Here is a 14,869-nt window from a genome sequence, read left to right as displayed (position 1 = left end):
TATGACCCTCAAATGATAGATATGTTACACAAATTATAGATACAAAATATAAAATCTGCATATTTGAACGACTTTTAGATATTTCTACCGATTTGCGCTTCAATTTCTAGGTATATTTATGGTTTCAAAAGTTTGACGCATTTGCCCTGTCTGAGCTTAATCTGCAGTACCTCTTCTGACCGCTGTGAGATTCTAATGCTGTGATCTTTTCGGGAATGGGGAAGTCGCGCAAGGTTACGTCTACTCCCTGACAAACAGAAGTGATCTTAGCAAACAAATCAAAGCCAGATTCACAGCAGTGCCAATTCTGCACCTTTTATTGATCTGAACTGGAAGGAGAGGGGTCATAAGCTTAAGGATGAACTTGAATAACCCTCCACTCCACCATGTTTAAACGTCATGGTCACAGGTCAGAGTTAATCAAGTCGATTAACGTTAGCCAAGTAAACCTCGTGTAGTTTCTTGTAGAACACGGCGCTTGCAGAAGCTGTGTGTGTATGTGTGTGTGTGTGTGTGTGTGTGTATATATGTGTGTGTGTGTGTGTGTGTGTGTGTATGTGTGTGTGTGTGTGTGTGTGTGTGTGTGTGTGTGTGTGTGTGTGTGTGTGTGTGTGTGTGACACGTTGACCTGAAGGAAGGATGGGATACACGTGATTATTGCAGTGTAGACAAGAGACGGACCAAGAAGTATGACATGGGGAAACTTAACTTTTTTCTGGACGTTTCTGAAGCATTTTTCTGGTTTCACTCAGGCACTATCAGTCCTGCATTTTGTCCATACTGGCAGAAAATGTGCGATAGCAAGCACATTCTGACAAAACAGGAAGTTTCCTTGTTGCCACTGCCGGCTAGCTACGAAGAAACGTCCAAAAGAGCTGACGCTTGCTCAAAAGCTTTCATTTTGGCAGCAGAGAGGGGTCGAATTGGTTTGTTGGCCAATGGCATTCCCACAGAAAGATTGGTGTTGACAGCCATTTCCTTAAGGTCGCGTGTGAATACTGTGTGTTATATTACTTTCACATTGACAGAGCGATGAGGCAGCTGGCGTTGTATATCCGCCAGTGTGCAGTGCCAAGTTCACTGATAGAGCAAGTATAAAAGGCCAGGACTGTTTCACAAGTTTCCAGTGTTCGAGATAGAGCCAGTGACAGCGTGGTTCAATTCTCAACGTCGACTAGCTATACTGACATACAGGTTGGTGCGCTTCATGCTTTCTTTATCTTTAATTACCAGGGCAGTCATTGGGCAGGCTTGTTTTTGTTTTAACATTGTAGGGCTCCTACCTAATACATTTTTTCCATTCATCGTATCCAATACGTAACAACAAAAATTCCATGTCAGCAATGAAGCTTGTAGCAGCACATTTATACGACTCACGACCATGGTAGCAGCGATGTCCAAGAAGTAAGAAACGGTCAAGCATTTTAGAATCCCAATATGTCAAGAAAACCAGACGTTTGCTGTGAAAATCTTGACGCGTTCTCCAGACGTCGACGTTGCTTTGCTTTTAGCGGAAAGTTAGACGGTGCTATCACTCTCTTGCTATTGTATTTACCTCTGAGAAGTATCTAACAATCTTGACATAAGATTAAATGGAAAATGGAGGTCGTTATTGAAAGTTCACGGTCAGGTAGGGCAATGATTGATAACGGCTCAGAGTCTTCGGTTGAAATGTCGGATTTCACCGCGCTACATCACTCACCATCATCAAATCAAATGGTCATGTAAACTACAGACGACCAAAGATCACAAACATCATGTGTGGAAAATTGAAAAGATGGCCATGAGTCAGCAATTTTCACAGAAGACTAGACAGGAAGTGTGTACTCTCTAAATGGGGTTTTGTGGGATGTCGGTATTTGCTCTCATAACCACTTTAAGTTCATTATTTTGAACAACTCAGGATATAAACTCCAGTTTGAACCGACTGGAAATTGAAGTCAGTCTACTGAACTGTCCATCACACAGCGTTACCATGGAGACACAAGCTTACATCTTGGTCTTGATTGTTCTGTGTGGAGCTTTTCCGCAAGGTAAGACACGTATACAGATCTCATAGGCCAGGTCACGATCGAATTACAATTACGATAAGGGTCGTAAATAAGTCTGTTGTTACTCAATGGTCATCACGTAGACATAAAAGGCCACTTCAAGGTGTTGTGTTCCACCATTATGTTCCACCATTATGTTCCACCATTATGTTCCACCATTATGTTCCATCATTTCTTCAGCCTTTGGCAGCACCCTGCGAGATGGAGCCCAACCAGATGCCGAAGACTATTCCTCTTCACAACGTACAGGTCAGGCACTATTGATTGAAAGCTATTGTGCCTTGATAGAGTAGTCCGTCGTTATCTTCACAGACAAGAAGCTGTTTAAAAGATCATTACCTACATCTTGGCATATAGAAATTTGACCAGTTCACTCAGTTTTTTCCGTTCACACTTCAAAACTATTCAAACTCAGAATTTGAGTCAAATCCCACGTTCCTACTTGTCCATTTTATAACAAAAATTCTCCTAAGATTTCTTCTGTGACTGAGAAGATGTTTCAAAAGAGATAACTAGTGCTTGTTTTCGTGTTCTCTCGTGAAGGTACAGACTGTGCAGAACCCGGTGGCGTCTGCACTGCAGAGGCGGGTAGCGAGAATGGCAACAACCAAGATGAGCCCAGCGGTTTATTGACGGCTGGTATGTATTTTTTACCTTCGCTAAGAGGGTTAAGCTTTTGGCAGCGTTTGTATGTATGTATGTTTATATGTATGTAGATGGATGAACAGCATAACTCGAGAAGACCTGGGTGGATTGTCTTGATATTTGGAATGTGGGTGGACCTCGATGAGACATCAAAATTATTAGATTTTTTGATGAGACATCAAAATCATTAGATTTTGGGCCTCCTTGTGGCCTGTTACGGTACTGCAGCGGAATCTTCCGGTTTCGATACCTCCTGATCTGGACAAGCTATGGTCGTGCTTTTTGAGTGGTAGAGAGCTCTTGGGGCAGGAAGCAAGTGGTGTATGTTTAGCACCCCCCCCCCCCCCGCAGCTTTTCCCGAACTGAAGTATTTGCATAATTTATAATGAGAGGTAAACATCTAATTCCGCGAACGGAGAGGACTTTCACACATGCAATTTATATGATTTTGGTGGAGAAGGGAGTCGTTTGAAATAGATTATGCTAGTTACAGCCTTATCAAATTTGCATCATCAATGACACAAGACAAAAAAAAAAGAAATTTACAACAATTTGAAATATTTCGTGCATGGATAGGTTTTCTAACGGTTGTTTCCGAAACGTTGCTTTCCGTTTTGGTCCAGCCCTAAACGCCATATTCCGCCAGATGTCGCTGTTTCAACAGTTGCAAACAGAGATGGCGGCGAAAGATCAAAGTATCCAACAACTGAGGGACGAGATAATCCAGCTTAAAAAAACCCACGGTGACCTTGTCCCAGCACCTCTGTGATGTAAGGTATCAGGTAGCTCCAAGCCTACCCTGTACTGATAACAGTATGCCACTCGGTTTCGTTCCAGCCTCTTCTCTAAACGCCATCATCGACCAGATCTTTGTACAGTTGAAGACAGAGATGACGTCCAAAGACCAAATGATTCAACAACTACGGGACGAGATGAACCAGCTTCAAAAGGAGACCACAGCCGAGAACCAACGGACCCAGACTGAGATACAGCAGCTGAAAACGGAGATGGCAGCGAGGGACGAACAACAGCAGGACGACATACGTCAGCTTCAGAGAGAAGAGGCATCTAAACAACGAAGGATCAATGCGTTGGAACAGAGAAACTACATCGAACGCTGTAGGTTATATTTACTTATATCCAAGACAGTTGTGAAATTTTACAATCAAACGAGTCTAGCATCCTGTTACAAAATTCCTCTTTTTCTAATTATGCATTTGAGAGATGAATCAAAATATATGTTCTGTTCGTGCTTTTTTTCTGCTGCATTTCCTTCCCGTACAGTTGATGCTCAAAGTAGACAAATTGCATCTCTTTAGGTGAATCCGGCGTGCTGTCTACACCGTACGGCGCTCTCAGCCAAGGAAAAGGTGCCCGTAACCGAGACATGACCGCAACGTTCAGCGAGCCCTTCCGGACAACTCCCGTGGTCACGATCGGCTTCACGTATCTGGACACTTATAATGGTGTAAACACGCGAGTCACAAGCCAAGTAAGGTCTAAGTCAACAACAGGCCTGACGGTGCGTATTGGCACCTGGGATGCGTCAAGGGTGTACCGTGCCAGTGTCTACTGGATGGCCTGTGCTTGAGATGGTTCATACATGGATGCATGTATGTAACACCTCCGATCCGATCTCACAGCGCCGCCTACCCCCAAAGCTTAGAAATTCAAGATAAGAGACATACAGCAGCAAACATTTGTCAAGCCTGCATCGACTCATTGGTTTAATCGCTAACTTAGATGGACAGCTAGCACTGGTCCATTAATGCCAAAGCTTTTGCTCACAAAACTTGTAAAATCCTTGCTGATGCTTTTTTTGTTACAACTCATTCGTTCTGAGAGTGTCCTTTTGACCAAAACCCCGCCAGTATAGTAGTTACAGAACTTAATAATAATAGAAACCCAATGAACAAGAACTGTTCCAGGAGCGTTGCAATGGTGATGACTAGTAATCGTAAATTTTTTTACTGCTTACTAAGAGCAAACTTTTCCAACTAACGTTAGTACCTGACACCATGTATTGTTTATTCATAAAAACAAACGTCTTCTTCCACACACCAAGTATTTGCTATTTTATTCTTATGTATCTTTTTAGCAACCAGTAAGTGTTGATGTATAGAAAAATGGCTTCTTCTACGTACCAGTGTATTCATATGTATCTTTTACCATTCGGTTCTGTTTATTCTTAGCAAGAAATTTCTTCTTCTACCTACCATGCATTTACGTCTATGTATTTTTTTGAGCAAAACTGTCGAAACCTTTCTATCCTTTTTCTCCCCAACATGCTATCAAACGTTGGTCAAAAGCAGTACAGGAATAGACCTCTTGAACCATACCGAACAAGAAGAACACATTTTATATATACCTCCAAGGTTTGTTATTACTGTCTACCGTTCAACTCTGTATCCATCTATATCATCTATATTCATATACTGAACAATTTTTTTTAACTGTTATGTTATGCTTTGCATTAACATAGCATTGTAAAGAGTTAAGGAGCAAAATACTTTTGCAGATTTCTGACGCTGTGATACAACTATAAAAAAGCAGAACAAAGTTGGTATAACGTTTCATGGACTCCTTATTGACATTTGTTTAATGTGTCTTTTCTGGTGAAAGAGAAGGTGGAAAGTTCAATGTGGTCCTCAGATCACAATCTATATCTATATATAGATACAATAAGACCCAGAGGAAGTAATTGGACATGCATGGTACAATTTGAGGCATTTGTGTTACCTTTTACAGTATCCTGGCCGAAGATTCATTTCCTAATTGTCTCAACTGTCAAAGTTAACTGTACATTACTAGCGAAGAAAGGATGCTTAAAAACTAACGACAAATCATCTTGGTCTATCTAAAATATACATCACAAAAAATAAACTGAAGGCCATGACATTGTACAATGTAGCTTCTGCCTCTAGATAGATTTTAACACAGGTCTTGCATTTGGTACGGTTTCAGAAGTTGGAATTAATGTATCTTAGCCTACCATACAAGAACGGTACCACTGCACGAAATGGCCTCGGATCCCGGCGAATACGTACAGGGATTTTTCTGTATTTTTGGCGGATACTGACGGATACTGACGGATCCGACTAAATCCGCACGGGCTTTGGAATATTTCCGGAGGAATCTCTGTACGTATCCACCGGGATCCGGGGCCATTTCGTGCCCGGGTAAGTGACTACTGACCGTTTTGAGAGGATGCTGCATAGTAGATAAACATCGTCAAAGTCTAATATATGCTGTGATCGTTTCAGGAATGGGGAAATTCAAGTAGTAGTAGTAGCGCTATGTGTACCAAAATCATGCTACAAAACACGCTATGTGCTGTGCCACTAGGCATGCACGTTTCAGTTCACATGTACAGAAACATAAAGTAATCTTGGCAAGATAATCAAAGCTAGATTCACGACCGTGCCAATTCTGTACCTATTATTGATAAGAACTGGAAAGAACTTGGACGAACTTGAGTAACCTTCCGATGTTCAGACGTCATGGTCACAGGTCAGAGGTCAAAGTTAACACATAAAAGCCAGTGTCATGCCAAATTTCTGAGCTTGCTAAATACGTGAGAGGTCAGCTACTGCACGACACGTTTGGGGAATTCCAGTATATACGTGAGAGGAGTACTTTAAGTGCAAAACATTCGTGGGACGTGGTAATTTTCAAGCATAATTCTATCCCTAACCCTAATCATAACTCTTACTCTAGCCCAAACCCCTTTCCTTATCCTAATCATAACCCTAGCCCTAATCTTAACCCTAATCCTCAATTTGAATCTTGCCCTGTCCCCATCGACTGCCCAGCCCTAACTGCACGCAGGCGCAGTACCTGACCCCTCACGTATTTGGCAGCTCAAGGATTTGGCTCTACACCGGTCCAGTCAACGTCGTCACCGTAGTAACTGGTAGTCGTCAGGTTGGTCTGTCCATAAACCATCATCACCATGGAGACGCCAGTTTACATCTTGCTCGTGATCGTTCTGTGTGGAACTTTTCTGCAAAGTAAGGAACGTCATGATCATATAGATCTCAGGATATATTTACAGAATGTAGGTCGTCAGACTCGTGAATACTGTAACGTTATTACATTGTGTACTCTAGCTATATGGGCAATAGGCCACTTAATTAGTTTTTGTTGAAATCGTTGTTGCTTTGTACACTAAAAAAGTACTCGGTCCACTGAAAGAGGATCGACAATCATGCACTTAGCACACAGTTCTCCTGTGTTTTTGTTGGAACGACACATACAGTGTTGTCCGCGCGACACGCATCAGTTGTTACTTCCGTGTTCTTGTCACGGAGATATAGCTCGGCGCAATGGCCGTTGGGAGTAGGACTAGCCCGTGCCAGACCTTTATACGAGGGCACATATACTGGATCGTCGAATTCGGCAAGAGGCGGAATGATTATAGAGACCAGGACACGGCAGTCTGCGGGAAGGCCAATATGATGCAATATTTCCCCTCCGAACCACATGGTGGATAATTTCCCCTTTTTATGTAGCCAGTGTAGTTAGTCTGGTAGAGACTAGATTAGAACAGTTGTATATCCCTAGCTGTGGGCCCCTGGGGAATACTTGTCCCAGTTTCGAAACTAACAGGTGCCAGCTGCCACAACATGCCTAGAATGGAAATATAGATTACATATGCAAATTAAGTCTCAATTTGCATAATTTGCACTTCATTATGTACATCTCTGTCTAAGCTACCTGCATATTAAATAACACGGAAATCTGTCGTTCCTTTGTTCAGGTATTCTCCTTGGAAGATTTTGACAAAAACGCCAATGCAGTTCCAGAGTCACATACCAGGGGGCTCAAAAACGAACTTGACCTTTGTTCTCCCAACATCTACCCACCTATCACATATCTTTACACTCCATCCAGACGTTCTTGAGTTATGCTGACTACAAGCATCTGGACACAAACACAAACATGCACGCAAACACGCACACAAACACGCTCAAAACAATATATATATATATCCATAAAAAAATCTCAAAATACAGAAAGATCAACCTGCAACCAACAAACGAAACGGCGGCACATATACGTCCGCCTGTGATTACACATTTTCGCTTTCGGCTTCCTTTCTGTTTTTTTCAACGTTGTTTTTGGCGGCAGTATTGAAGATCAAATGGGAACAGTATTTATTTTTTTTTTTAGTCGACAGGGTTAAAATTTCTGGAATCCTCGGTGCTCTACCCGCTAACTTTATCGTGTTGAGCATGCCTAGGCTGCCTTCATCAGGTGATTGGTAAAGAGGGCGGGGCGACTGGATGAACGTTGCAGCGTCATTTTAGCTACGATTCTCCAACTTTAAAGGCAAAGACATGGCGTAGCTGCGTTTTAGAGGGAGTCTAATAGATATTCTTCCATATATATGTGGCGGCATCTTATCACATGTCGTATTTTACGATGAATAATCTAAGAGTTCCAAAGGCCGTGTTCTCGACAAGTTCGCTCGTCAACCTCCGCACTGAATTCGGGGAGGCGTCAAACTGATGCAAATGTTTCAGTCTGTATCTTCTTGGTCTTACCAAACTTCAACACGTACTCCGACTTTGTAGTTAGCTACATGAAGGTCTAGTCCATAAGTAGACGTACTGATCATGTGCAGGCACCTATGCATATCTCCGCAACAGTGATTTTGAAAAACCTTACCGGCGTTTGTACCCTACCAGCTGCCTTTATTACTGATATTAGGTATCAACTGCAGTAATGGGTCCAGACAGGTATCATGTACTACTAACTAGTATTCTGTCCAGATCCAGCCTCCCCCTTAAACGCCGTCATGGACAAGATCTTTCAACAGTTGCAGACAGAGATGGCGGCTCAAGACCAAAGTATCCAACAACTGCGGGAGGAGATACACCGACTTCAGAGGGAGACAACAACTCACAGTCAAAGGACCCAGACTGAGAAAAAACAGCTCGAAACAGGAATGGCAGCTAGAGACAAAAGGATCCAACAACTACAGGACGAGATGAAGCAACTTCAGAAGGAGACAACAGTCGACAGCCAAAGGATTCTGACTGAGATACATCAGCTCCAAACAGTGATGGCAGCTAAGGACAAAAATATCCAACAACAGCAGCACGATGTACTACAGCGTCAGAAGGAGACAACAGCCGAGGGCAAACGGACCCAGGCTGAGATACAACAGCTCAAAACAGAGATGACAGCTAAGGACAAAAATATCCAACAACAGCAGGACGATATACTACAGCGTCAGAAGGAGACAACAGCCGAGGGCCAACGGACACAGGCTGAGATACAACAGCTGAAAACAGAGATGACAGCTAAGGACAAAAGGATCCAACAACAGCAGGACGATATACTACAGCGTCAGAAGGAGACAACAGCCGAGGGCCAACGGACCCAGGCTGAGATACAACAGCTCAAAACAGGGATGACAGCTAAGGACAAAAGGATCCAACAACAGCAGGACGACATAGATCAGCTTCAGGCAGAAAAGGCGGCTAAAGATCAAAGGATCCAGGCTTTGGAACAGAGAAACTACATCGAACGCTGTACGTTATATTACTCATATCCAAGCGAGTTTTGAAATGTAACATTCAAATGAATCGAGTAGAGTTAACATGCGTACATATCCTGTTACAAAATTGCATGTGGAATTCCTTCATTCTAACTCTGCTCTGCATTTTGGAGTTGAATAAAAAAAGTACCTTTTCCGTTCGTGATTTTCTCTGCAACAATTTCTTTCCTTAAAATTGATTTAAATGCTGCACTTTTGAGTTTATCTTAAGGTTGAATTTCATGCTCAATGTTGATAAATTGTATCTCTTTAGGTGAATCCTTACAACGTTCTCGACTCCGGATTAGGTAGCCGCTACCAAGACATGACCGCAACGTTCAGCAAGCCCTTCCGGACCACACCCGTGGTCACGATCGGCTTAATGCAGCTGGACATTTATCATGTTATAAACACGCGAGTCACAAGCGACATAATGTCTAAATCGACAACAGGCCTGACGGTGCGTATTGGCACCTGGGCAGACACAAAGTTGCATGTTGCGGGCGTCTACTGGATGGCTTGTGCATGAGATGGGTCCAAGGAACATTGAAACTCCTCGACAAATGTAACATCTCCAAAAAAAGTCTCACAGCACCGCCTTATTCCGTCCAAATGTCGACATTAAAAGCAAAAGACAGCAAACACGCATCAACTCGATCGCCAGGGCACAGGAGCCCAAAATGTAATTGTTGCCTAAAAATGCCCAAAACCACAAAAAAGAAGAACAGGAAATCTACATACAAACATATTGCACTGGTTGACTGTTGCTCTGTTTCATATACGTTACCATACTACTATCATGAGAACAGGCCCGTGTTTTTTTCCCAGCAAACATTCCCAGCACAGTATATGACATGAGGCACAGATTGCACATTTTCCCAGCCTGCGTTTCAGGTGACGTACATGTAACGTTACACATACTTCCCTGTCCTTGTGGCTAACAACACACAGTAATTAAAGCTTCGAGGTTTAATTTTCACGCTACTTATCCACCCCCTACTATCGATTTCAACTGTGACAAGCGTAGCTTGGTAGCTGCTACCGATATCGATGCGACTCTATAGTATATAATCCAGTATATTTAGTAACAGATCTAGACCTCAATTAAAACACCACTTCATTGAACAAGAAATGTTCGGGGAGCGTCACAATTGCAATGACGATGAGCAGCAGTGGTAAACGTTTCTTTTACCGTAAGATACAATTTTATTGTTAGTACATGGCATTATGTACTGTTTAGTCATAGAAAAATGAAAAATGCATTAGTTTTCTTTTATATATCTTGTATCTACTAACATATATTTTGAGCAACGGCTTCAGTATAACCTTCACCTGGAACATGTGTTTACCTATATAACACATAAGAAAACAGCATCTGTATATTTATAGGAAAGCAGACTACATAATCACAACTAAGAGCCAATTGTTAGCTAAACCATGTTTAAAGAAACTCAAGTTTTAATATCCCTTTTCTCACCAACATGCCATGATATTCAAAAGCAGTATAGAGGAATAAACACATTCATACTTCTGCATAGTTTGTTGAAATTGTCTACAGCACAACTCTTCATCCATCTATATTATCTATATTGAAAGACTGAACCATGCTATACTAATATAAAGCATGACAGTTAGAGATTTTAAAGAACAAAATCTGTGCTTTTGCAGATTTCTTGACGCTGTGATACAACTTTTGAAATTATATGAATGTTAATGGCCTCCTTATTGAAATTTTTGTGTGTCTTTTCTAGTGAAGGTGGAAAGTTCAATGTGGTCTTCAGATCACAATCATTTCTTAATTTGCTCAACTGTCATGAAGTTAGCTGTACGTCACCAGCAAATAAAGGATACATCAAGACTACTGGTAAATAATCTTGTTTTATCTAAAAGCTTCATGTGATCTATTGATAGACTGATGGCCATGACATTGTACGATGTAATTACTACCTCTACACGGATATTTAACACTGGTCTTGGCACGGTCTTGAAAGTTGGAATTTACCCTGATCCTACCCTGTAAGAACCGTACCGCTCCTGAACGCTGTGAGAGGATATACCGATACTGGCGGACCTTTTAAGAAGACCGACATAACCTTTCTCCATTTCTTACAACAGGGACCTTCCTACGATAACTTTGACAAGCACTCGATCCTTGTTGACAAGAAGAAAATTCATACATCACGTGCACCTATAGCAGATTCGTAAACATACACATAAATCAAACTCACACTGAATTTTTTTAACATGCCAATCTTGTTGTAATGACATATTATATGAGTTTTCTATCAACTAATTATTCAATCAAATATCATTGATAATTTAAATTTCATGTAGCGGAACCTTTTCCTGGTCGCCATTATACAGTTTGTTCTTCCAGCTTGCGACGCAAAATCTAATTTTTCCCTGTGTATTGTTTTGACCTGGACGTCAGTCGTATGGATTACTAAGAGAACACAATGACACGGTATTGAATAACGCTTCAACTTCTGTTCACTCCTTGTGGGCAGTTTTTCGCGCACGGAGAAGCGTTTTAACGCCATGGTGTCGCCTTCTTCTTGTCGACGTCTCTCAGCGTTCCTTGTGACATTTGTGTCCCTGTGCTCTGCCCAGCCGGTCTGGAAACCACCGTTAGAGGAAAAATGTGTGACGTATAGTCCGGTGGTGAGCTATGGGAATGACGACTCACTTAAAGCAGAGCTGACGCAGCTCAAAATCGCCGTGGAGCAACTTTCGCAGACAAGGGCGAATGGAGCTGATGGCAAGTCCACTTGAGTGAATCTGTGAAACCTTAGCTCTCAGTGTCAGGATTAATTGCTGACTAATTATGAAGCCTCAGGTACTTGTAATTTCATCTGAGGTCGATTAAGTTATAGAAGTGTGTGAATATCTTATCATAATACTATACATTTCAGGCAGCGTTTGCGTGTCTGTGTGTTTTTTGGTCACCAATATAACTGAAGAAGGGCATTGATGGATTAGGTTTATATTTTGGTGTGTTGGTAGGATGTGGCAGGCAACAACTCAGTATGATTAGATTTTGGGTCCCCAAGTGGTTTGCTCTGGTCATCATTTTCGAATTAGATAAGGGTTATGGGATGTCCCAACCACCCAGAAGCAGCTTTGCAAACAACATAATTCTATAGGCTAGTACAGCTAGCCCTAAATACACCCGGTACTATTAATGATTTGATGTGCCCTTCTTCTTCAATCCAGCTTCCCTCATAAACATCATCGGCCAGATCTATCAACAGTTGACGGCGAAAGACCAAAGTATCCGGCAACTTCACGACGAGATAAACCAGCTTCAGAACGAGACAACAGCAGAGAACCAACAGATCCAGACCGAAATACAACAGCTCAAAACAGAGATGACAGCTAAAGACACAAGGATCCAAGCTTTGGAACAGAGAAACTACATCGAACGCTGTACGTTATAGTTACTTATAAACAAAGCATTTTGATCATGTTACTACTAGCATCAATTAAGTCCCGCAGAGAAAGCATCGTGTCACGGTAGTGTGTGAGAAATTTCCTTTTAATTAAGTCTGCATTTCGGAGTTGAATAAAAAAACTTTTTTTTCTGTTCGTACTTGTTTTTCTGATGCAATTCCTATTCATTAATCAATTCATATGGTTTACTTATGATTTTTGCTTAAAGTTGAATTTCATGCTCAATGGCGACAAATTGGGTACCACAAATTGTATCTCCTTAGGTGAATCCGGCGTGTTGTCTACACCTCACCTTGCTCTCGGCAGCGGATCGGGAAATCGCTACCATGACAGCACTGCGAGGTTCAGCAAGCCCTTCCGGACAACTCCCGTGGTCACGATCGGGTTTTCGTATCTGGACACTTATTATGGTATAAACACGCGAGTCAGAAGCCAAGTAACTTCTAAATCGACAACAGGCCTGACGGTGCGTATTTTCACCTGGGATACGTCAAGGGTGTACTATGCCAGTGTCTACTGGATGGCCTGTGCATGAGGTGGTTCATACATGGATGCAAGGAGAATTCAAACTCCTTCATGTGTGTAGCACCTCCAAACACCGATCTCACAGCACAGCCTACTTCCGTCAATACCTATAAACAAAATGCATAGAGAAGCAAACATTTGTAAAACCAGCATCAACTCGATCACTTCTTGGCTCAATCGGTAATTTTGATGGACAGCCAGGATTGGTCCATTGCCTAGTAATAGCAAATTTTGAGCTCTGCATATACAATTGTATCTGGTTCTTATCCTATTTAGCCCGTGATATTACTGCGTCTCCCTTTCCCATAATTACAATGACAATGATCGTTATTTGCACGTTCCTGCTCACATGGACTAAATGCAGTAGTTTCAATATCACATGAAATGTATTCAGTGTAGCGAATCGTTTAAAAATTTCATGAAGCGTTCTTAAAAAGTGAAATAATTAAAGCAACTAAATCTATGCTATACTGTATCTATCGATTACACAATAATCAAACATACAATGCTATGCTATCATTGACATGTCTCTTCCCTCTTCTTAAAAAAGGTGTGTACGAATTCACAGAGTTTTTGTTGTTTAATGTTGTCAGAGGATGTTATTATATATACAAATAGTTCGTCTTTTACTGACTGTTTATACCGTGCATCTAAATTCAGGGCACCAATAAAAGAATTACGTATGTCCCTGTATAACGTACACTCTAACACAAAATGAACTTCATTTTCTATACGGTTGTAGTTACAGCGTGTACAAAGTCTGTCGTTCGGAGGAGTCCGGTTGTATCTACCTACTTCGATTTGTAAGGGGTGATCACTAATTCTTAATTTAGCCATGGCTCAGCGATGGCTAAAATTTGGAATATTTAAATACTACTCTTCTCTTTCGTATGTGTGTTTGAACTTTCTATACGTTCTTAGTTTGTTTCCTTGATTTTCGTTTTTACCATTAGAGTTCAGTTCTGAATAAAAAAGTTTGGAGAAATATATCTCGTAATCTTTTTTTTCACTTTCGACTGAACTGATGGTATATTACGGTCTTGGTTTAACAGTAGGTAGCCAAACATGTTCATCGCTAGTTGTGAATTGCGAATTTAAAATCAAAACAAAACATGGGCTAATGATCAGAACATATATGATGTGCACGAGTAACCGTTAAGCATAACGTTCAATAGGAAATATATAAGTTTCATTTCGGTTTAATAGGTAAAGAATTAGATTTTACATAGCTTCTCAATTCTCTATCAGGTTAACAATCTAGGTCTGCCATTATCGATCATGGAACAGTTTGATGTTTTTTTTTCAATCATTTTTTATTGGTTTTATAAACAAAACAATACACAAGACATGCATGACACCAAAATAAGGTATAACAGTTTGATGTTAAATAAAACGTGGTGTGCTGAACAATATTCATCTAAGACGCATTTCTTACTTCAGTCGATGACAATGTAGAAATCTGTTAAACAAGCAGTTTTTCTCCAACATATGCCTACATGATTGATATACATAATAAGCCCTACATACATGTATACAGTCAGAGATGATTGAAATGATATTTACTTTGAAGCAATATTCAGTATGAAATGAAGCTTTGAAGTTTCTGCTCGTACGCAATTTGTCTCGACTGTGACGATTGAAGCCAATCCAACAC

At 41.2% G+C, this 14,869-nt stretch overlaps 2 protein-coding genes across 3 annotated transcripts; both read left to right on the top strand.

Moving 5' to 3' along the window:
• The first annotated feature begins 1,016 nt into the window (after nucleotides 1-1,016).
• On the top strand, nucleotides 1,017-5,270 carry LOC136423455 (uncharacterized). The gene is made up of 6 exons (XM_066411602.1): nucleotides 1,017-1,194; nucleotides 1,904-2,033; nucleotides 2,232-2,300; nucleotides 2,595-2,690; nucleotides 3,534-3,815; nucleotides 4,016-5,270. Exons 2-6 carry the CDS (start codon nucleotides 1,976-1,978, stop codon nucleotides 4,285-4,287), a joined length of 777 nt encoding a protein of 258 aa, XP_066267699.1. The 5' UTR covers nucleotides 1,017-1,194; nucleotides 1,904-1,975; the 3' UTR covers nucleotides 4,288-5,270.
• A 1,163-nt stretch (nucleotides 5,271-6,433) lies between these two features.
• On the top strand, nucleotides 6,434-14,795 carry LOC136422418 (interaptin-like). Of its 2 annotated transcripts, none has more exons than XM_066410189.1 (3): nucleotides 6,434-6,706; nucleotides 8,471-9,235; nucleotides 12,954-14,795. In XM_066410189.1, exons 1-3 carry the CDS (start codon nucleotides 6,649-6,651, stop codon nucleotides 13,223-13,225), a joined length of 1,095 nt encoding a protein of 364 aa, XP_066266286.1. In that variant the 5' UTR covers nucleotides 6,434-6,648; the 3' UTR covers nucleotides 13,226-14,795. The 2 variants fall into 2 exon arrangements, 1 of the variants encoding a protein (XP_066266286.1); XR_010753620.1 differs by lacking the exons at nucleotides 6,434-6,706; nucleotides 8,471-9,235 and adding exons at nucleotides 12,006-12,076; nucleotides 12,454-12,666 and having other exon boundaries at nucleotides 12,954-13,063.
• Nucleotides 14,796-14,869: the final 74 nt, after the last annotated feature.

Source organism: Branchiostoma lanceolatum, chromosome 17, assembly GCF_035083965.1.
Source record: "Branchiostoma lanceolatum isolate klBraLanc5 chromosome 17, klBraLanc5.hap2, whole genome shotgun sequence".
Lineage (NCBI taxonomy): Eukaryota > Metazoa > Chordata > Leptocardii > Amphioxiformes > Branchiostomatidae > Branchiostoma > Branchiostoma lanceolatum.
The sequence above is the reverse complement of the archived record's forward strand: the minus strand, read 5'-3'. Positions and strand labels throughout refer to the sequence as shown.

Excerpts from the sequence above, each read along its gene's own strand:
- LOC136422418 (XM_066410189.1), top strand. The coding sequence starts at position 6,649 with ATGGAGACGCCAGTTTACATCTTGCTCGTGATCGTTCTGTGTGGAACT. Across the intron at positions 6,707-8,470 it reads GTGTGGAACTTTTCTGCAAA|ATCCAGCCTCCCCCTTAAAC; the intron begins GTAAGGAACGTC and ends TATTCTGTCCAG. Across the intron at positions 9,236-12,953 it reads GAGAAACTACATCGAACGCT|GTGAATCCGGCGTGTTGTCT; the intron begins GTACGTTATATT and ends GTATCTCCTTAG.
- LOC136423455 (XM_066411602.1), top strand. The coding sequence starts at position 1,976 with ATGGAGACACAAGCTTACATCTTGGTCTTGATTGTTCTGTGTGGAGCT. Across the intron at positions 2,301-2,594 it reads TTCCTCTTCACAACGTACAG|GTACAGACTGTGCAGAACCC; the intron begins GTCAGGCACTAT and ends TCTCTCGTGAAG. Across the intron at positions 2,691-3,533 it reads CAGCGGTTTATTGACGGCTG|CCTCTTCTCTAAACGCCATC; the intron begins GTATGTATTTTT and ends GTTTCGTTCCAG.